The 23,038-nt window shown below is 40.0% G+C and overlaps 1 protein-coding gene across 10 annotated transcripts in view; it reads right to left on the bottom strand.

Annotated features, from left to right (window-relative positions):
- The window catches only part of brsk2a (BR serine/threonine kinase 2a), a 209,072-nt gene extending 186,956 nt beyond the window's left edge, over positions 1 to 22,116 (bottom strand). For 2 of the 10 annotated variants that reach the window (XM_058075839.2, XM_058075840.2), the window contains exon 1: positions 12,836 to 13,242. In XM_058075839.2, the coding sequence (XP_057931822.2) occupies positions 12,836 to 12,929 (94 nt within the window). In that variant the 5' untranslated portion in view covers positions 12,930 to 13,242. Of the gene's footprint in view, positions 1 to 12,835; positions 13,248 to 22,037 lie in introns of those variants that run through there. The other 8 variants (XM_078793369.1, XM_058075834.2, XM_058075835.2 and 5 more) reach the window with 8 other exon arrangements.
- Between the last annotated feature and the right edge of the window lie 922 nt (positions 22,117 to 23,038).

Consider the following 23,038-nt stretch of genomic DNA (forward strand, 5'->3'; position numbering starts at 1 on the left):
ATTCATTCATTTTCTACCACTACCACATTTTCTACCCTCATGAGGGTCACGCGGGGTACACCCTGGACTGGTCACCAGCCAATCCCAGGGCACAGATAGACAAACAACCATTCACACTCACATTCATACCTAAGGACAATTTGGAGTCGCCAATTAACCTAGCATGTTTTTTGGAATGTGGGAGGAAACCGGAGTACCCGGAGAAAACCCGCGCAGGCAAACTCCACACAGAGATGGCTGAAGGTGGGATTGAACCTGGGTCTCCTAGCTGTCAGGTCTGCGTGCTAACCACACGACAGCCGTGCAGCCCAATAATAAAAATAATACATTTTATTTGTATAGAGCTTTTAAAAGGTACTCAAAGACGCTGGGTGATTTATGACTGATTCTTATCCATCAAGGAGGCTGATATCAACGCAGCTGTATTGATACAAAATATATATTTTTCACTTTTATGTGTTGTACTCATAAAACTTTGCTCAAGAACACATAAATAAAGAATGTAGTAGTAAATAAGACTTACTTTGGCAATGCCTAGTAGTAGAAAATTTGACCTGTTCGCCCATAAAGAAGTAAATGGTGATTGACCACCAACCAATAGCGATGGAGCAAAACTGACTTGTGAGGTTTGACTTTCTGGTTTTAAAATGTATATTTTCTCAAACCTTTACAGCCGGACAAGCTGGACGATTTGGAACAAAGAAGCCCATGATGATACAACAATTTAGGCCAAAGCCTTAAAATACACATCAGACCATCTCAGTGCATAGTCATGACTGAGGCTTTTGACCTGGCTGCAGGCTCAAATTTACTCATGCGCTTTCTCATGAAAAGGCTACAAATAAACAGAAGAAACACTTTATTTTGGTCGAGCCACAAAGGCGACAAATACCTGTGATCCAAGCAGTAACCCCAACAAAAGACTAATCCAACACAAGATAGCCACCGTTGCACTAGCTTTGTTTGGCGTCAGGTGCAGACAAGCAACATGCTGCACATCGGAAAATGAGCTCCCATTTTCATCTGGAATTGCCTCTGTAATAATTCATTAAGAAAGGTGCATCGATAAAATAGAATCAAATTACTCACACAGTACACAAGTTGTATTTTTTGACATTATGCAATAAATGTAATCACCATAAATTTTCTCCTGAGTTATGTATAATGTAATGAGTATCGATGAATATGAGAATAATATTCCGATGCTTTGATTCATGGCCTTGATAGAAACAGCCTATGATGGATTCTTATGCACCGGTATTAGGGTGTGTAAGGCTGTGCAAAAAAAGTACCAAAGTCAAGGTCAATGGCCTACCCATTTATTTGTTAATAGATAAGCACTGGGGGGGATGAGAACAGAGATCCCCCCCCAAATCACAGGACATCCTGCCAAGGCAAGCTGAGCCGACAGCGACAAAAGCCGAGGCTCCCCACATGTGCTAATCTCGCAGATTTAAAATGGGAACACAGAGCAGAGCACAGAGCAAAGAGCAAGACAAGCCTGTCTGATCCACGGCCGTATGTCTGAGCGCAAGAAAAAGCGCCCAGACTGCATCAACATATGTGAAGTAAACATATATATATTTATATATATATATATATACGCAGACAAGAAAAAAAAAACACTGAGATGATAAAGGCGAACTTGCACACACGGAAAGAGGCTTACAGGCAATCCTGAGATATTAGGATGTTGATTGCAGATCGCAGCCACTTGCCGACTTGAAGAGAGGCAGAGGAAAGCGAAGAGTGAGTAGGTGGAAGAAGAGAGAGAGAGAAATCCCTTCCGCTTCTCGTGAAGGCAGACTGGGAACCAGCAAGTAGCATGGAAACCATGACAACCAGACAACCAACCTTGGCAGCCGAGCAAGCATTCTTGTCGTCTTAGCCAGACAGCCAGCAAGGTAAGGGTTAATTCGAGTTGACATCAAAAACATGGTCGATGGCTTAATGACTGGTAAAAACGATGCAAAATAACAACCAGTGATGACACAAATATTCACTTGTGTACCGAAATTTTAAATGGCATGAGAAACAGACCATAATAAAACACTATTGGTTATTGTTCCTGTTGATTTTACTGCTAGTGCTCCAAAGCTGCTACGTTGAGTGTGTTTACCTTTGAGCTAAAAAGTGATTCGTTCAGCAAAACAAGTTGAAAAGTTTGTATTTCCACCCATAGTGATAACATTGTACGCTTATGTTTTTGTCACGTGTTCGAGCAACGATACACAACAAGGTGTGATACGTCGGGAATCAGCTGAAACCTAAGTTGCACCGTATTAGTATTATTTAGTTTATCGTCTTTGGGTAAAACTTTTTAATGTCACAAAATAGCGACTGAAATTGACATCAGGTCAACACAGAGCTAGCCTTGACTCGCTGAGACAAAGAGACTGAACGACTGGCGGGAGGGTTCATTCTGCTATAGAACCAACATGCCCAGGTGTTGAGACAAATGCACAGGGTGAAAACTCTTGTGATCTAGTTTGTTTCCTAGAGAGGGAGAGGAAGAAAACAAACGTGCATGCATATGTCAATATATCGAGGCCGGCAAAATTACCAAAAATTACAGGCTTTGGTAAAACTTCGGTAAAACGAAGTCGGTAATTTTGCATATGTCAATATATCGAGGCTGGCAAAGTTACCGAAAATTACAGACTTCTGTAAAACTTTGGTAAAACGAAGTCATTAATTTTGCATATGTCAATATATCGAGGCTGGCTAAATTACCAAAAAATACCAACTTCGGTAAAAGGAAGTCGGTAATTTTGCATATGTCAATATATCGAGGCTGGCTAAATTACCAAAAAATACCAACTTCGGTAAAACGAAGTCGGTAATTTTGCCAGCCTCGATATATTGACATACGCAAAATTACCGACTTTGTTTTACCGAAGTTTTACCAAAGCCTGTAATTTTTGGTAATTTTGCCGGCCTCGATATATTGACATATGCATGCACGTTTGTTTTTTTCCTCTCCCTCTCTAGGAAACAAACTACATCAAAAGAGGTTCCACCCTGTGCATTTGTCTCAACACCCGGGCATGTTGGTTCTATAGCAGAATGAACGGAGTGCGTGAACCCTCCCGTCGGTCGTTCAGTCTCTTTGTCTCAGTGAGGCAAGGCTAGCCGTGTGCCTGATGACCTGATGTCAATTTCAGTTGCCATTTTGGGACATTAAAAAGTTTGTAGTTGCAAAGGTAATGGTATTATTTCATTTGAACATGCATCAGATTACAATTGAATGCATCACATAATCAGTTCCACATGTCCAAAAGGAGTAGGAAGAAGCTTATTAAATCCTACCCCTCCATCTGGTACTTTTACAATCACTAACTGTTACATTTGTTCACTTCCTGCTTTCCTAAAATGGTTTAAGTTTTTTTTTTGTATTATTATTTTTTTTTACATTTTATTTTTGGCATGTACCGAAGTATCAGTCACTATTTTGTTATTTTGTTCTTGCAGGGGTGCTGCAAAACAACAATTAACATTTAGAACCCCTGAAATAATTCTGAAATTCTCAGTAGAAATGTGGTTGTACTTATATATGAGGGGAGTACGTGTCCACCGTATCCTATTCGAACATGACAACATGGTAAGCCATCGCTTTAACCGTACAATAAAATAATGTTTCACAGGACCCGGCACAGTGGTGCAGCCCTGCAGTGCCCTCCCTTGCAGCAATCCTTGGCTAATTTACTGACCTCCCATCTACAGATCAAGCCCTTTCCGCCTCTGGAGGTCAACAATAGAGAGATGAAAACACCAGGAGGAGGGGGGAGTAATGAAGAGAATGATCAATACTTTGCTTTACTTAATAATCTCCACTGCAGTCACAACTATCAAGACCTCTTAATGTGCTTCTATCCAAGGTCCCTTTCCTCTTCTGGTCGTCCTCTTTGCCTTCATCACTCACTCTACTCTCCTCCGGTTCTCCACATCTTTCCTCATCATTAATCTCTGAAAATCGTTGGCTACATACATTCTTCCCAATCGATGCAATTCTACCAAGGTCTTGTCTGATTTACCACATGGTTGAATCCCTGTATGAATCTTGGCAGGCTGGGGAAGCCTCGCACTGTGAGGGAACAGGAGAGGAGAGGTTCCCGATGATGGAAATCATAAACCACATCAAGTCAAAGTCATACCTTAGCCGCACCTATAACACATATTGAAAGTTCCGTTGTGTATTCATTCATTTGTACACGCACCGGTCTCCCACGAGCACGGTGTTGGCTTTGGCCCGACTGGCAACCAGCTGGGACCATGCAGGCTTGGCTTCCTGCTTCCCCCCCCCCTGCTCTGATCCAGTGCACTAATATTTGTAGGCTCCCAGCTGGGAGTGACACAGTGAAGCTTGGGTCAAGCCTTCCAAATCTCTGAAAAATACATATTTACCATTTCTGGCTCTCATTTAGTTCCCTCGTTCCTCAGATTTAAGTCAAAGCCTGGGCTTCCGTAACACGAACAGGGAATCCCCACACATTCACGTCTACACAAATTTGGGGATTTTTGCACTGAAATGTTTTGTTTTGTTTATTTATGACTTCCTTAGGGTTAATCAATTTATTTATATTGAACACTTCTGTTTCACTTATCACGTTCCGGTCGGGAACAAATTAACCGTGATAAACGAGGGACGAAAATTCTAGTTCTAGTAATAATAATGGTAATTCTAGTAATAACGACTGTAGAAGGGGTAAGATCGCTATATTCGTTGGAAACAAAATATCGATAGATATCACAAAATAGATGAAATCTCCCCCACCCTACAACCCTACAAATGTTCAGGCATTTTCAAGTCGTTTTGATGCTAAAGTCCAAGTCTTCATTGAAATGATCAAGTCAAAACTGTGACATGAGTCTACGTCGAGAGCGGCATGGTGGACGAGTGGTTAGCGCGCAGACCTCACAGCTAGGAGACCAGGGTTCAATTCCACTTTCGGCCATCTCTGTGTTGAGTTTGCATGTTTTCCCCGTGCATGTGTGGGTTTTCTCCGGGTACTCCGGTTTCCTCCCACATCCCAAAAAACATGCTAGGTTAATTGGCGACTCCAAATTGTCCATAGGTATGAATGTGAGTGTGAATGGTTGTTTGTCTATATGTGCTCTGTGATTGGCTGGCCACCAGTCCAGGTTTGCGTAAGCCTCAAAAATAGACATTTTCACTGCCGTTTATTTGCTATTCGCAGAGTAATTTCTATGAATAGCGAGGATCCATGTTATTCAATGAAGGTGTTGTCATGTTCGGGCCAAGGAGTTTTTGCCATTGACCGTACAGAGTGAACATTCACCGCTCACTTGTCATCATCAGGAATATCATGCACTGTGAAACACTATGGATCGCTTCCACCAGACAGGTAATCTTTGGAATTGATCTGAATGAACCAGTCCAGCTCACCAGCAATCAATCAAAACCGAATTAACTGTTTTGCATGATCACAATAGGTACCGCGCTATCCGTAGCAGCTGAGGTAATGGTCCATGTGCGCAGGGGTAAATAAATGTTTACCCACTCATGCATAGTCATGCATCGCAAACCCCAACAACAAAGAAAGTGGTGACACAAAGATAAATGAAATCCTCAGAATTCTGGATTAAAAGGCAGGGACCCCGGAAAAAGAACTCCATGGACTAAGATACAGACCTCGACATATCACAGGGAGCATTTTGTCGGATGAACAGTCAATATGAACACCCCCTGAAGCACATGATTTCCCTCTCTACGTGTCCGTCAAAGAATCAAGGAGCCTGCACATCAACCCCCAACTCACAGCTTGTCGATATCCTAGTCTTGCAAGAACAAGGATTTTCACTGGATTAACAGGCAGGCTTAGCCAAACAATAGATTTTTATTCCACTAATCAACTGCCTTCAGGAAAAAGTAAAAAAAAAAAAAAAAAGCTTTTGTTGCTTTGTTTTCCAATGAGTGAACAAAGCAGTGATTCAGCTACTCTGAGGGCCAAACAAATGGAAATTCTCAAGCAAACAAAGCTTCATAAGCTCTACTCCCGATTTTAATGTTATACAAGTCTACAAATGTTTTTAAGTTGCCATAAAGTGACATTGATCAGTCTGCTGGGACTACATTATGTGTGACATTTTAGCAAAAATACCAATCATACTGTAGAACAATACCCACAATAACCAATGACCCGACAGACAGCAGAGGTATGACTAGTCGACTTAGACTCATTCATTCATTCATTTTCTATCCCAGTTGTCTTTGGGCGAGAGGCGGGGTACACCCTGGACTGGTGGCCAGCCAATCACAGGGCACATATAGACAAACAACCATTCACACTCACATTCATACCTATGGACAATTTGGAGTCGCCAATTAACCTAGCATGTTTTTGGAATGTGGGAGGAAACAGGACTACCCGGAGAAAACCCACGCATGCACGGGGAGAACATGCAAACTGAATTGTGGAATTGAACCCTGGTCTCCTAGCTGTGAGGTATGCACGCTAACCACTCTTCCACCACGCCGCCCTCGACTTAGACTCATGTCACAATTTTGACTTGATCATTACATTGAAGCATTTGATGCCTTTAGCATCAAAACGACTTGAAAATGCCTGAACATTTGTAGGGTTGTAGGGTGGGGGAGATTTCATCCATTTTGTGATATCTATCGATATTTTGTTTCCAAAGAATATAGCGATCTTACCCCCTCTACAGTCGTTATTACTAGAATTCCCATTATTATTATTATTACTAGAATTAGCAAATTTTCGTCCCTCGTTTATCGTGGTTAATTTGTTCCAGACCGGAACGTTATAAGTGAAACAGAAGTGTTCAATATAAATAAATTGATTAATTTCGTAGGTTTCCTAAAAAACCTGCTTACAATCCGTCCAGATCCCTCTCGATATGAAACAACACCCTTGACACTTGAGACTAGCAAAATGCTGACTTTTTGACTATTCTATGACCACATGAGACCGGACTTCAACGGTCACCTCACAGACACAACTCTCACTAAGTCCCAACCCTCAAGCACAATAACTGTCATGGGTTTAAGATTGGCTTCCATGCTTCTGTGGCTTCAGCCCTAATGAGCAGTCACCCATGCAGCGCAACCTATCAGAAGACCCCATTCTGGCCTGGTTGCACACACTGGACAGAAAGCAATACAACCCAAGGAAACAGAAAGAACATGACAGAAAGGGCTTATGTACGCTGAGAAAATGCCATCTCCATCTGTTGTTACTAGACCATAAAACATGGTTTTTTGTATCAGTTTACAGAACTGTACATGTAGTTTGTGCCATGTGTCTGCATTTGCAAACATGCAAGCGCTATGTCACTAAGCTCGAGCAAGCCTGCCCACTGGGCCACGTGAGGGTTTGAGCGACAGGGGACTTTGGCTGCGTAAGGGATTAAAATCAGGAAGCCACACCAGAACCACTTTGGTAGCCGTGTGTGTGTGTGTGTGTGTCGGGACTAATCACTTAATGAACAGGGAAGAGCACCACTGCTGTGAGCAGGACAGTCAGCTCAACCGGAGGACGTACTCCTCCCTCTCCTCTAATAATACCACCCAGCGACCAGAGATTTAGCCCACTGGAAGGTGCCTGTCCCGTGACCCATGCACTGTTGCAAGACCGGCCTTTCTGGAAGACCTGGCTAAGAGAGCTGACATATTTGGTCAACGGTCAAACACAATATTATGCATGTCATTAATTTAAATAGGTTTGCCGTGGATTAATTGCATGGGTGCCGGTTATGTAATTGTTTTTTTTAAGCTCACGGTTAAAAGCAATCACATGTAGATTCGTTATTCAAAACACATTGGCACCTCAGTTTTCAAACAAGTTTTCATCAAAATCCGAGTACAACTCTGCTCAAAACATGTCTTTATCACAAAACGTACCAGTTGGCATGCTATCAAGTAGATTCCTCCCCAGCTCCGTCACCCATCTATTCGGTCTCTACGATTTCCACTGAATCACAGATGGAATTATCCAAGAAAAATGGAACATACCGTTGAATCTTGCAATGCAATCTCGACTCGGGCTGTATGAGTGTGTTTATACCTTCTCGTGTTTTGGGTTGTTCTACGTCCGTTCTTGAAATACTGAGCGAAATTATGTACTGCATCAATAACACTTGGGTGTTCGAAACCCAAGTTTTCATCAAAATCTGAGTACAACTCTGCTCAAAACATGTCTTTATCACAAAACGTACTAGTTGGCATGCTATCAAGTAGATTTCTACCCAGCTCCGTCACCCATCTATTCGGTCCCTACGATTTCCACTGAATCACAGATGGAATTATCCAAGAAAAATGGAACATACCATTGAATCTTGCAATGCAATCTCGACTCGGGCTGTATGAGTGTGTTTATACCTTCTCGTGTTTTGGGTTGTTCTACATCCGTTCTTGAAATACTGAGCGAAATTATGTACTGCATCAATAACTTCATAATGACAAAAAGCACACACTATGGTGGTAGAAAAAGTATAAAAGTTAAAAACAATTCTTCACAATTTTTCATTGAAAAAAGGGACTTTGTGAAAAACAATCAAGCGGATTGTCTGAAGTCGGTTGTAACAAAGTAACAAAGTTACACCATGAGTCTCTGCTTTTTTATTGATCATGGTTGGCGTTGATAAAGGAGATAGACACTACTGAATTCAAAAATAACCCGTAGCAAAATATTTTAGACAGACTTATGGGATTTAATAACAAGTTAAATGTTCTGATTCACATTTGTAACTTACCCCCAGGGGGGGTACGCCAATTGCAATAGGGCAGGGGTGGGCAAATATTGAGTTAAAAAAATAAAAAAAATAGTCCGGGGCGCCAGAACATATATTTAACACACACACATTATTTTATGCTTAAAATTTTCCTTGAATTATTTGCCTAATTTTATCTGTAAAAGTGTTATACTATCAGCTGTATGTCACTTTTTTCAGGAGCACTTTAAACATCAGATTATGTAATTTAATTTTACAGTTTTGTTGCTTTTTTTTTTTTTTACAAAAGTTATGTTGCCAGATTGTATATTAAAATTAGAAATACTTAGAAAGCAACTGGCGGGCCGGATTCAAACACTTTGTTGACCGCATTTGGCCCCTGGGCCATAGTTTGCCCACCCCTGCAATAGAGTGTATGTAAATAAAAAAAAAAAAAAAACAATCACCTAACATAATTACAAGTGTCCCTGAACGCCTCACGGTACAAGAACAGAACATAAAGCAGACTTAGCATAACGTTGTTCACGGCTATGTGCACCATATGAACAAATATGATTATTTTGTGCATTGAGAGAGTTTCACCTTGAGGGGGGGTACATGTCTTCAGGTCAAATGTCTGAAGGTGTACACGACTCTAAAAAGTTTGGGCACCACAAAAAAAAACCTTGCCAGAAAATTGGGACAAAATCCTCCCATAAATACACGATGAGGCATGGATGATCCAGGCAACGGCGTATCATTACCAGTCTGCACCCAGCAGATCGACATGCCAGCAGCATTCCAACAGCCAAAGCCTCTCCAGTGACAGCAAGCCGGGAACTGCGTCTTTCTGCAAGTGAGACGTCCTCCCTCAACCAAAAAATGATGATATAGGAGTAGCAGGCGAGAGGCGGGGCTATATTTATAATTAATCTGTTGTGTAACACACTGCATGCAACATTTATTTGCCATGTCGGCGCATGCAGATGTAGCAGATATTGTGTATTGTGCACTCACCCTGAACAACACTGCCGGTGAGTTCACCCTTAAGGTACAGTACACATTTTATTAAGTGTGCAGGATTCGACCAAAAAAATAAAATAATTTTTTTTTTTAAATGCTGTATACAACATTTGCTCATTCCACCGCATATCGGTATCAGAAATTTTGAGTTGGGCAATATCGGCATATCGGTTTTAGTCAAAAAAAAAACAATATCAGACATCCTTAATAAAACATTTTGAAGAGTACAGGATTCCAAAAACAACCCGAACCTTACCGATTTTCAGTATCTTCCGTTTTGTGGTGTTAATGGTTTTAGTGGTTGGCGCTCAAACACTAGCTAAGACTTGATAGGACAGCTTTACTGTCAACTGTCTGTTGATTGGTCGATACAGAATTCATTGAATGGGAAGGAAAAAAAAACTGATTATGAAGAAAGACAATTCAAATGCATTTAAAACGCTTCATCTTCATAACTCGATGTACACGGAGAAAACCAACACACGGGGAGAACATGCAAAGTTCTCACACAGATCCAGATCTTCCAGATTTCCTGACTGTGCGGCTAACCTAAATGTTAAGCTATTTAACATTTTGGGATATCTGAAACAGATTCGGGTGGTCGAGTGGTTAGCACACAGACCTCACAGCTAGGAGACAAGGGTTCAATTCCACCCTCGGCCATCTCTGTGTGGAGTTTGCATGTGGGGTTTCTCCGGGTACTCCGGTTTCCTCCCACATTCCAAAAACATGCTAGGTTAATTAGCGACTCCAAATTGTTTATTGTATTATGAATGTGAGTGTGAATGGTTGTTTGACTATATGCGCCCCGTGATTGGCTGGCCACCAGTCCAGGGTGTACCCCGCCTCTCGCCTGAAGACAGCTGGGATAGGCTCCAGCACCCTCCCTTGTAAGGAAAAAAGCGGTAAAAAATTAATAAATGAGTAAAACAGATTAATAGGAAATGCATTATTCCTTATAGGCTCCACTGTATTTACATTAAGTAAAGGAGCCTGCAAAGGAGACACATGCTAACACAATCAACGCTAATGTGATTCCATTTGTACTATGACAAAGTAAACCGAGCAGAACCATCGAGAATTCCGTCTTTAATAAGACACCCTCGAGTTTTGATTGCGTTAGAAAGGTATTAGTTGAGGTTGTCGTTGTGCAGAACTTAAGTTGACCAGGAAAATGTATCTCCGAATGCAACGTTTTGAGAAAAGAAGCTGACAAATCCCATAAGCGAACATAACCGCGGCGTTTTAAAAAGAAAAACACTGACCGAGAAAAAGCAATTTACACGCTTACACGGTCGCTCAGCATGACCGGCTGGGCCAGGTAGGAGATGTAACGCCTGTTCGATGCGTTTTAGACACCAGATGGGAGGAAAATCTCTCAGCAGAAACACCGGCTTTTTTTTTTTTTTTTTTAAAAAGGGTCACAAGAACTGCATCGGCGTTTGCTTCCGTCTCCTTTCATGTACACCAGGGGGCTCAAACACGCAAACATGTGGCCCGCATGTTTGATATGGATACTGTATGGTATCATGTACCCAGAAAAGATTATTACGTTTGATTAATGTTCATGTTAAAGGTTAAATAACTGTTAATAGTTATCCTCCCTATCCGTGTGGAAGTGGTAAGTTTTTGGTTATTTAAGTTTAAAGGAAATAACTTGAAGGCTACGGATGCTGTATGGTATCATGTACCCAGAAAAGATTATTACGTTTGATTAATGTTCATGTTAAAGGTTAAATAACTGTTAATAGTTATCCTCCCTATATGTGTGGAAGTGGTAAGTTTTTGGTTATTTAAGTTTAAAGGAAATAACTTGAAGGCTACCGTTTAGGTAGCTAGCTCTCTAGTTTGCGAGTTAGCATGTGTCTCAAGACCCTGCAGTTGCGCAATATGTTGTAAAAAAAAAAAAATAAATAAATAAAATAAAAAAACTAAGAGTATAAATGTGACTATAGTCGTGTTTTGTCATGTCTACAGGGCTCTAATAATGCTTTGTTCATTTTAATCTGAAAAAAATAATTTGTCTACCCACCAACTATATGTGGTTTCTTAAGTTTTTATTATTTGCCGTTTTATTATTATTATTATTATATTTATTTATTTTTCATCTTATTTTGTGCAGAAAAATAAAAATTAAGATATTTGAGAACAGTGGAATGTTTTATCAGAGCTTTTATTGTAGAAAATTGGAACCAAAGCAACATGTTTGTAAATTTTTCTGTTTTTAATAAATGCGTTGGGCTGCACGGTGTTCAAGTGGTTAGCGTGCAGACCTCACAGCTAGGAGACCAGGGGTTCAATCCCACTCTCGGCCATCTCTGTGTGGAGTTTGCATGTTCTCCCCCCACATTCCAAAAACATGCTAGGTTAATTAGCGACTCCAAATTGCCCATAGCTATAAATGTGAGTGTGAATGGTTGTCTGTCTATGAAAAAAGCGGTAAAAAATGAATGAATGAATAAATGCGTTGTGGGTTTTTTTTTTTGGAAAACCTGATACGGCCCAGTCTTGCTCATACCCTAGCTCCAGTGCCCCCCAAGTAAATTGAGTTTGAGACCCCTGATGTACCAGATAGGACTCCTCCACGCCAAACATCACCTGGAGAGGAATATTATGGAGTGTCCTCCTGCTTCCATGTTATTACCATGTGCAACAATAAACTGCATTGCAGTCAATACTGAGATATTTGAGACCACTAGAGCACCCAAGGATAAATGAAGACATATTTATTTCCCAGCACCTGTCAAAAAGGTGGAGACTAGGGAGGAAAGGAAACCCACGTCACGCAGCCAGAGCCTTGAGAAGAACTGCCTGACTTCCCTGCTTGTCTGCCTGCGTACTAAGAATAGATCAATGCATCAGGCAAATAGGGATTAAAGGCGCTGGTGCTCGAACCTGAACACGCACCCACACCAACAAGGGGAAGGAAAAAAAAAAAAAAAAGTTTATTCCACACAAACCGATGCAAAGCAGCACCCCCACCTCCCCTCCGCTGTCCCACTGCGTGAACAATGATTATGTCAGGCGCTCCGTGGAAGAAACAGCAAAAGCACAAGGAGCCGCTTAACACTTTAATGACGCGCTGCTGTCATGAAACGAAGAAGAGGTAACCGCTAACCTGTCTGTCCTTTGCCCAGCGTCTTCTCCAAACGGTACGGTCCCACGTAATTGGCATGCGGGGCTCCGCTGTTGTCTTTACCGGACGATGACATGACGAATGTTGCAGGGAATCAGTTACTTTCTATAACGAAGCTCTGACGATGAAAACACTCCCGAGTCGCTTTAAGGTATTTCTTTTTTTTTTTTTTTTTTTTAAAAACACACACAAAAAAAAACTCCACGGCTTTCTCTTCTTCCTTTCCCCCCCAACCTCACTCGGTGTTTGAGGAGGACGAGGTTGTCCCTTTCTCTCCAATCACCGCAGCCAAGCCTCCAGCGCCTTCAGAGCATTGTCGGTCCGTGTGCGAGCTGCGCCGCCGCGGAGAGCGACTGTGGGAGGTGCCGCTGCGGAGGCGGTAGAGGGATGACTGACAGCGATGGCAGCCAACCAAAGGGAGCGGACCTGTAGCTACCGCCTACTTTCTTGTTGCTGGACAAATTTGTACAGTTTGAAGTAATATTGTCAGTATTCACTATGGTTTTAAAGCCTCACTGATATGGTCAGTTCTTTTTGGAAATTATATAATTATAGAAAATATTGTACTTAATATTCTTTTTTACATGAACTGAGGTGGTAGTAAACACGCAAGCACAATATAACTAGTGCAAAAAATTATTCATTTTATACTGCTTATTCTCACAAGGGATGCAGGCATGCTGGAGTCTATCTCAGCTGTCTTCACAGCACCCTGGTTGCCAGCCAATCACAGGGCACATATAGACAAACAACCATTCACACTCACATTCATACCTATGGACAATTTGGAGTCGCTAATTAATCAACCAATATACACAACATATACTAGCATAAGGACAGGCATGCATTAGATCTGGTTCCCCTGGTAGCCTGGAAAAGTTTTACAGTGGCGACTTGGTTAGCATCATTAATCCGGTCCAACTCAAACCAAAACAGACTCTAACCAAGGCAGGTTTTCCCATAGAAAATCATGCAAATCCAATTACACAAATCACCCTCAATTATTTATATAACATTCATTCATTCATTTTCTACTGCTTATCCAACACAATTGTGTTTTACATGCAGAAAATGAGCTGCACGGTGAACAAGTGGTCAGCACGCAGGCCTCACAGCTTGGAGACCCGAGTTCAATTCCGCCCTCGGCCTTCTCTGTGTGGCGTTTGCATGTTCTCCGTGTGCGTGCATGTGGGTTTTCTCCGGGTACTCCGGTTTCCTCCCACATTCCAAAAATGAGTGTGAATGGTTGTTTGTCTATATGTGCCCTGTGATTGGCTGGCCACCAGTCCAGGGTGTACCCCGCCTCTCGCCCGAAGACAGCTGGGATAGGGCAGAGAGTATATCGTGCCTACTGCTGCGCCCATATAAGGAAGCTCATCCTTCTGTGACATCACAAAGGAAGAGTTTTGCAACGCCCTCTAAAACCAAGTGTTTTCAGCCATCCCAAACTTCTTTCAGGGATCACTTACAAATGTGCAAACCTCATTATCCGAAGCTTTTGGCGTGGTTTAACACGAGAATACAACATTCTAATTACATTTATAGTTCAGAAAAGTGGAAAAAGCATAATAATTCCCCTTTTAATTAGACACTATAATAGACTGTACATGGGCTTCAGTGTATACATTTGTTTGTCCGACATTGGTTTTTTTTTACTAAAACCAATATGCCGATATGCGGTGAAATGAGCACATGTTCTATACAGCATTTTCTTTAAATTTAATTTTATTATTTTTTTTATTCGACTCCTGTACACTTAATAAAATGTGTATTGTACCAAACCGAACGCAACACTGTACCTTAAGGGTGAACTCACCGGCAGTGTTGTTCAGGGTGAGTGCACAATACACAATATCTGCTACATCTGCATGCGCCGACATGGCAAATAAATGTTGCATGCAGTGTGTTACACAACAGATTAATTATAAATAATAAATAAATATAAAAAACTCAACAGGATGAAATAACTAGGATGAAATTAGAAATTATGCTTTTGCACTTTGTATGTAAAAAAAACCTTTCCTGTTGAATTGTATTTATATATATTTTTGTGGTAGCCAAATAAGCTTATTGTTTATTTGCAATGTTGGGTAATTACAGTGAAAAATATGTTGCTATTTTTCCACTCTCCACTACAAATGCAAAATTCTGGAACATTCTTAGGGTTATTAGAAAGCGTTTCTAGGCTTTGAGTTTGTTTTGCAATTGATAATCCAGCCTTGAGGGGGAAAAAAAATCATAGTAATTTTAACTACTGAAGCAAAACATGTTTCAACTGTCATAAGTGTGCATAAATATTTATACTCTTTATTTATGGAAGGACTTCTACTGGGATAGTTTCTTCTCCCTGCTTCTGTCATTGTCCACTCCCTCTGCTCTTTTTTGTATCACCTATCCAAACACACATGGGGGGGGGGCTTGGGGGTGTTGGACTTCCAATTCATTTCACACCCGACTGGTCTGAGACCTGTGACTGTGGCTCTGGCCTCTGTCTGTTCGTCGCACCCTTGGAGAGCACAGATGTCAGGGGACGCAAGCGGGAGACGCACACACGCTGCTTCTTTCACACGCTCGTGCTCGACTTGACCTCTAAATCTACTTAAACAGTACAAAGTTGAAGGGGCGTCTGAAATATCAAATAGGAAGTATTGCATCAAGAACGCAAGGTAGGAAGTTGAGGACGTTCCAAATGGGTTATTGAAACAAATGTATACACTGAAGCCCATGTACAGTCTATTATAGTGTCTAATTAAAAGGGGAATTATTATGCTTTTTCCACTTTTCTGAACTATAAATGTAATTAGAATGTTGTATTCTCGTGTTAAACCACGCCAAAAGCGTAATAATGAGGTTTGCACATTTGTAAGTGATCCCTGAAAGAAGTTTGGGATGGCTGAAAACACTTGGTTTTAGAGGGCGTTGCAAAACTCTTCCTTTGTGATGTCACAGAAGGATGGGCTTCCTTATATGGGCGCAGCTGTAGGCACGATATACTCTCTGCCCTATCCCAGCTGTCTTCGGGCGAGAGGCGGGGTACACCCTGGACTGGTGGCCAGCCAATCACAGGGCACATACGTATAGTCAAACAACCATTCACACTCACATTCATACCTATGGACAATTTGGAGTCGCTAATTAACCTAGCATGTTTTTGGAATGTGGGAAGAAACCGGACTACCCGGAGAAAACCCACGCATGCACGGGGAGAACATGCAAACTCCACACAGAGATGGCCGAGGGTGGAATTGAACTCGGGTCTCCTAGCTGTAAGGTCTGCGCGCTAACCACTCGACCGCCGTGCCGCCCGTTATTTATCTTACTTTCAGTAAAACACAGCAAAAATGGGCATGGCATGGCGATTAATCATGATTAATTAATTTGATTAAATTATGATTAATCCGACTACAAATTTTAATCATTTTAAATGTGTTTTTATTCCACATGTAATAGCATGTTTTTGGAATGTGGGAGGAAACCGGAGTACCCGGAGAAAACCCACGCATGCACGGGGAGAACATGCAAACTCCACACAGAGATGGCCGAGGGTGGAATTGAACCCTGGTCTCCTAGCAGTGAAGTCTGCCCGCTAACCACTTGCCAAATAGTAAATACGGTAAATACAGCTGGAATAGGTGCAGATTCTGGAAGATATTGTGTGTAGCTGCTCTATAGGAGTCCACAACACAATACAAAAGGGTTGAAAATAAGCATAATAAGTCGCATATAAGCATTCCGAATCACATATTTCATTCAAATAAAACTTTTAAGGGTTTATATTTTGTATTTACTTGGTATCGGAACCATACGACTTTTTGCACAATTCCTCGATATGACACGCCCACTACCGTCCTGTCTGCAGCTTTTGTGGTGACCCTCGTAGTGCTCGCATTCTTTGTATTTTGCACAGCACCGTACACATACTGTATAATACATGCAGGATGCAAGGATAGAAGGAAACATTGCAATGCACAACAAGAACACTTCCTTCCTTTTCACGTCTCATGAATAAAGCTCACAAGCACATGTGCCTCAATTCAGCCCCTTTGAGCTCCTCCGTGCGTCATTTCTTCACACCGGGCGCCGCAGCTTGTGATGGGAGGTGTGACCCCAAAGCGGCGACCAGGTGACTGCATGATAGCAGGCGGACTTGGGCATGTGATGTCAGCGATGCCAGGTGCAGGCAGGTGGGCACCGTCTCAATAATGCATCACGCCTGGCGCTGGCACCGCCGACGCTGGCAGGAGTACGACTTTGAAGTGCTCCAAGAACATCTGTAGCCTGAGTTTTTAATCACCTCGTCTGTACCTCCCTGCTTCCCTACGCCGCTCCTTGCCCACCTCTGCAAATAAATCAACCAGAAGCCTGTGCCTGGGAGTCTGCGCGAGCCTTAAAAAATGTATTATTTATATTTTTGCACAATATAATATTCAATGAGAAAGACAAACACAAATTGTCATTTCTAACCGTTTGTGAGAGTACTCATCAAGGTAAGATTATCGATTAGCGAGTGCAGATAAAACCAATTTAACCAACAGTCAAACAGCAATTTCCATAATTGCAGGTTCCAACAGCCGGCAGCCTGCGTGTGTTTGTGCATACTAATAGCACCGCCCTCGATGACTAAACATTGCTGTATACGCAGCACAATTACTCATTATTTTATTATCTGTTTGCTTTCGTAAAATGTAGTCGGTATTCCCATCAGAAGTAGTAGTTTGTTTTAACTTAGGACAGTTGTTGGTATTTTTTTAAAACCAACAACTTTAAAAAAAAAAAAAACATTTTTCAAGAACCTTAGAATACGGTATAAAACTTTCATGCACAGTGGTCGAGTGGTTAGTGCGCATGCCTCACAGCTAGAAGACCCGAGTTCAATTCCACCTTCATCCATCTCTGTGTGGAGTTTCCTCCGGGTACTCCGGTTTCCTCCCACATTCCAAAAACATGCTAGGTTAATTAGCGACTCCAAATTGTCCATAGGTATGAATGTGAGTGTGAATGGTTGTTTGACTATACGTATGTGCCCTGTGATTGGCTGGCCACCAGTCCAGGGTGGACCCCGACTCTCGCCCGAAGACAACTGGGATAGGCTCCAGCACCCCCGCAACCTTCGTAGAAAATGAATGAATGGTGGCGGACGAGTGGTTACCATTACCACTCAGCTAAGAGACTCGGGTTTGATTCCGCCCCCCCCTCGGGCATCTCTATGTGGAGTTTCCATACTTCCGTACTCCGTATGAATGTCGCTACAGTAATTTACCGTAATTTCACAGCTGTGATTTTATTAGTTCATTTATTTGCTCTAACTTCATAGTTACCGTAAATTCCGATTTTCTTAAACTTTTTAAAATTAAATTTTAATTTTTCTTAAACTAAAAAAAAAACCATAAAATAACAATTTTATTATTGCAAGTGGTTGCACAAACTTGAAACTTTGATTAGATATTTTGATTATGTTGACCGAACTAATACCGTATTTTCTGGACTATAAGTCGCTCCGCAGTATAAGTCCAAAAATGCATAATTAGGTACGAAAAAAACAACATACATAAGTCGCACTGGAGTATAAGTTGCATTTTTTGTGGGTGATTTATTTTACATTACGTCCTCTTGGAAGACAAGTTCTAACATGAATTAAAAAAAAATACAGACTGAATAGGTGTAAAATATGCTAACACGATGGTTATTAGCTACACAAAAAATAAACATGAACAGAAAATGTGTCCGGTGTTTATGAAACAGTTTTTTTTTTTTTTTTTAATAAGTCGCTCTGGAGTATAAGTCACAGGAACAGCCAACCTATGACTAAAAGTGTGACTTATAGTCCGGAAAATACGATAATTAGTAACTAGTAATTTTGTACTAATAAAACTACTAAGTATAGTCAAATAAATTATAAAACTCAACTATTTTGAGTAGATTTTAGTCAATTTGTTTTAGTAAATTAAACCCATTTTAAATGTACTGAAATAAATTAAATGTATCTCAGCTGATCTGGGATCTATCGCCAACCAATTGCAGGGCACATATACATAGTACATACATTAATACCTATGGTCAGTCACCAATTAACCTTATTTGTATAGACAGTAAGCATAAGAGTTCAGTCCAAATACCCACGCATCCGCGATACACCGTAGTACCACAATACTGTATATCTATCCAGAAGGAACAGATGCCCACCAACTCTACAAAATGGACCAGTTAGCTAAAAGCTGCAAGCTGTTGGCGGTTAGAGCTTTGGCCAGCAGGATGCGCTTGATGAATCTGTGTGTCATCCATACAGTGGAGGCTATCACTGTTCATCTGCAAACATTTACAACTGGAAGGGGGGGGTGAAAAATGAACAAAAGTGTCGTTTGACCTCTCCGAACAATACAAGACACTCCTTCAAAAGTAACATAGCATGTAGTATAGGTCACATCTCTAATTGTATATCTTTCACATGTAGGAATATGCAAATATACATTACATACAGTCCAATACTAGCAAGAAAATATAATTATATGCACACGTGTATAAAGTGTCTTTATTATCCTGACACCAGAGGACGCATGTCTGAGAATAATGATAAAGGCTGTGAACGATAACACACCTGATTCACCACCACTGCATCCAAATGAGTGCATCTCTCTGCACTAACAATTCCCTAGAGAGCGGCCATGGTTGGAAGATACTATGAGGACAGAATAGCACCAGCCACTTAGCACAACAGCGCCACCTGTTGGTTTACAAGCTTCCTTTCAAATGGACAAGACAGCTACTGTACATTCATAACATAATAATGGTCTAATAATAAAATCTGGGAACATGCCCCATATTGCATTATTTTACCCAAATGTTGCTAGCATAACAAGCATAGCGTTGGCTCCCACAGTTCCACTGAGATGATGAAATGTCCTCGGCTCTCATCTGACCCACTTTGCGTGTGTTTTACACAGCCTGACTCCGACTGTTAACAGACACGAGTATGTAAAATAGAAAAAAGATAGACCCGTTAGACCCGTTTGCTGCAGAGCAAAGCTTTGCTTTGGAAGCCCCTGTAAAAAAAAAATATACGTATATATTTCTTTGTGTGAAAAAAATATATATACACGTATATATTTTTGTGTGAAAAAATTATATATATATATATATATATATATACGTATATATTTTTAGTGTGAAAAAATTATATATATATATATATATTTTCTGTGTGAAAAATATATATATACACGTATTTTTTGTGTGAAAAATATATATATACGTATTTTTGTGTGAAAAAAAAATATATATATATGTATTTGTGTGAAAAAAATATATACGTATATATTTTTGTGTAAAAAAAATATATACATATATTTGTGTGAAAAAAATATATCTATGTATATATTGTGTGTGAAAAAATATTTGCGTATATATTTTGTGTGTGAAAAAATATTTGCGTATATATTTTGTGTGTGAAAAAATATATATACTTATATATTTTCTGTGTGAAAAAATATATATACTTATATATTTTCGGTGTGTAAAAAAAATATATACACGTGTAAATATTTTTGGTGTGTAAAAAAAATATATACACGTGTAAATATTTTCGGTGTGTATACACGTGTATATATTTTCGGTGTGTAAAAAATCTATATACACGTGTATATATTTTCGGTGTGTAAAAAATATATACGTGTATATATTTTTGTGTGTAAAAAAATATATACGTGTATATATTTTTGTGTGTAAAAAAATACATACATGTGTATATATTTTTGTGTGTAAAAAAATACATACATGTGTATATATTTTTGTGTGTAAAAAAATACATACATGTGTATATATTTTTGTGTGTAAAAAAATACACGTGTATATATTTTGTGTGTAAAAAAATATATACGTGTGCATATTTTAGTGTGTAAAAAATACATATATATATTTTTTAATTATAATTAAAATATATTATAATTATAATTATTATATTATAATATTTATTATTATTTATAATAATAATTATGCTGTTCTGCCTCATCTGATGCTGTTGGATGCAACAGTGCACACGCAAACATTCCCTGAAATATATCATACAGCGTGAAACAAAAGCAGTAATCACAGAGATGGCTCGACGATGGCATTGAGTAATTAGGGTGGTTAATTGCATGCCTCACTAATCACCGGGGGATAAAATGCTAGTGTGGTACAAACAACTATATTTAGATGTAATTAAAATGACTGGTTATACTACATGTGCCCTGGGATTGGTTGGAAATCAGTCCTGAAGACAGCTGGGATAGGCTCCAGCATACTCCAGCAAGATGGATGATCCTAATCAAAACAAAGAATTTTCATAGGTTTTACATATATTATATAGGCACTGGGATGTATAAAGTATATAAATAACAAGACAATTTTATCACAACATTTTGTCCGCAGGTGCAGCTAGCAAAAGGGATGACCTTTAACTCGGAGTCGATCATCCACCGACCGACTACCTTTGAAAATGACTCACACAGATTCTAATGCATGCCTTGGTCTCTCGGCAGATAAAATGCTTCCGGCAATGTCACTATACTGGCTTTACTCTTTGGGGTCCAGTTCTATGTGCTCGCTGTCTTATCGGCTCAACTCACTTTATAGGAAAACATGAACCATATGCACAAACTTATCACCACAAATACAGAGTTAGATGCAATAATGTTACTATGGTACCCGTTATGGCACTGGATGCTCATATCACCTCCTACTTTGGTATGTGACTAAACTAGTTTAATTTTACTTTAGTTTACTTTAGTTTAATTTTACTTTACTTTACTTTAATTTTACTTTACTTTAATTTTACTTTACTTTAATTTTACTTTACTTTAATTTTACTTTACTTTAATTTTACTTTACTTTAATTTAAATTAAATTAGTTTAGTTTAAATTAATAAACAAAACCTTAAACTATATTATGAAAGCAGGAAGTGAACAAATGTAACAGTTACTGATTGTAAAAGTACCAGATGGAGGGGTAGGATTTAATAAGCTTTGCTTCTTCCTACTCCTTTTGGACATGTGGAACTGGGAACTGATTATGGGATGCACTCAATTGTAATCTGATGCATGTTCAAATGAAATAAAACCATGACCATTACCATAGTTTAGCAGTTGAGACATATACATCAACACATGTAGCGGCCGCAGACGTGGCCGATGAAATGGAAAAGCTTACCGCAAAGTTGCTTTCTTTAGGTTTGATTTCAGAAGGAGGGTGCCGCTTGTTGACCAGCCACAGCAGGAGCCACTGATTGCCTACACCTGCTGGCTCCTTTAGTGCTTCCTTGCAGCACAGACAGCGAATCAGGAGGGGACCTCATGTCAGCTGACCAAGTCATATGACTGCTCCTCATTTAGGGTGGTGGCATGAAAGGGTTACAGGTTCCCCCCCTGAACTCTTGTACATCCTGGTTTTGAATTACGGGGTGACTGTTGACAACTGGGGGGCTTCATGAGTGAATGCGGTTGCCAGATTATGCAACAGGGTTGTGATGCTGTTTAGAAATGGCCGGCCCAGCTGGGTGTACCGAAGCCGACGGTCCGGCGCTTTCCTGACTCGGGTGGACGCTCGCACCGTTTCCTTCTCTGGTTCACTCGATGGACTAGCAGAGGATACAGATTCATTTAAGAAGCTGATACATTCTGTAAAAAATTCCAAGTTGAATCAACTTAAAAAAAATTGTAACCTCGTTGCCTTAAAATTTTGATTAAATCTATCAAATTATTTCAGGGAATTTCAAGTTTCTCCAACTTAAAGACCAAGTTCACGTGACTTATTGATTTGTTGTGGGAATTTCATTTTTTTAGATCAAATAATCAAATGTTTTGGTTCTATCATCAATGTAATCAGGTTGAATTTTCTTACTTAGCTAATTAGTTCAACTAAATCAAAAGTGAGTTGAGATTACATGAGTTCTATTGTTGATACAACAAAAATATTTATTAAAGTTCCCAAAACAAAGCAAGAAGTCACTTGAACTTGATCTTTTAAGTTGGAGAAACTTCGTTGTGAGTTGAAATTACCTGAAATAATTTGCTAGATTTCATTAAAATTTCAAGGCAGCGAGGTTACAATTTTTTTTTAAGTTGAGTCAACTTGTTTTTTTTTTTTTACAGTGCATGGACAGCAGGTTTGTATGACAACGAACCCATGTACAGTAAATGTGTGAAGACATG

This window comes from Doryrhamphus excisus, linkage group LG1, assembly GCF_037039965.1.
Source record: "Doryrhamphus excisus strain RoL-2023G ecotype Guam linkage group LG1, RoL_Dexc_Guam_v1.1, whole genome shotgun sequence".
Lineage (NCBI taxonomy): Eukaryota > Metazoa > Chordata > Actinopteri > Syngnathiformes > Syngnathidae > Doryrhamphus > Doryrhamphus excisus.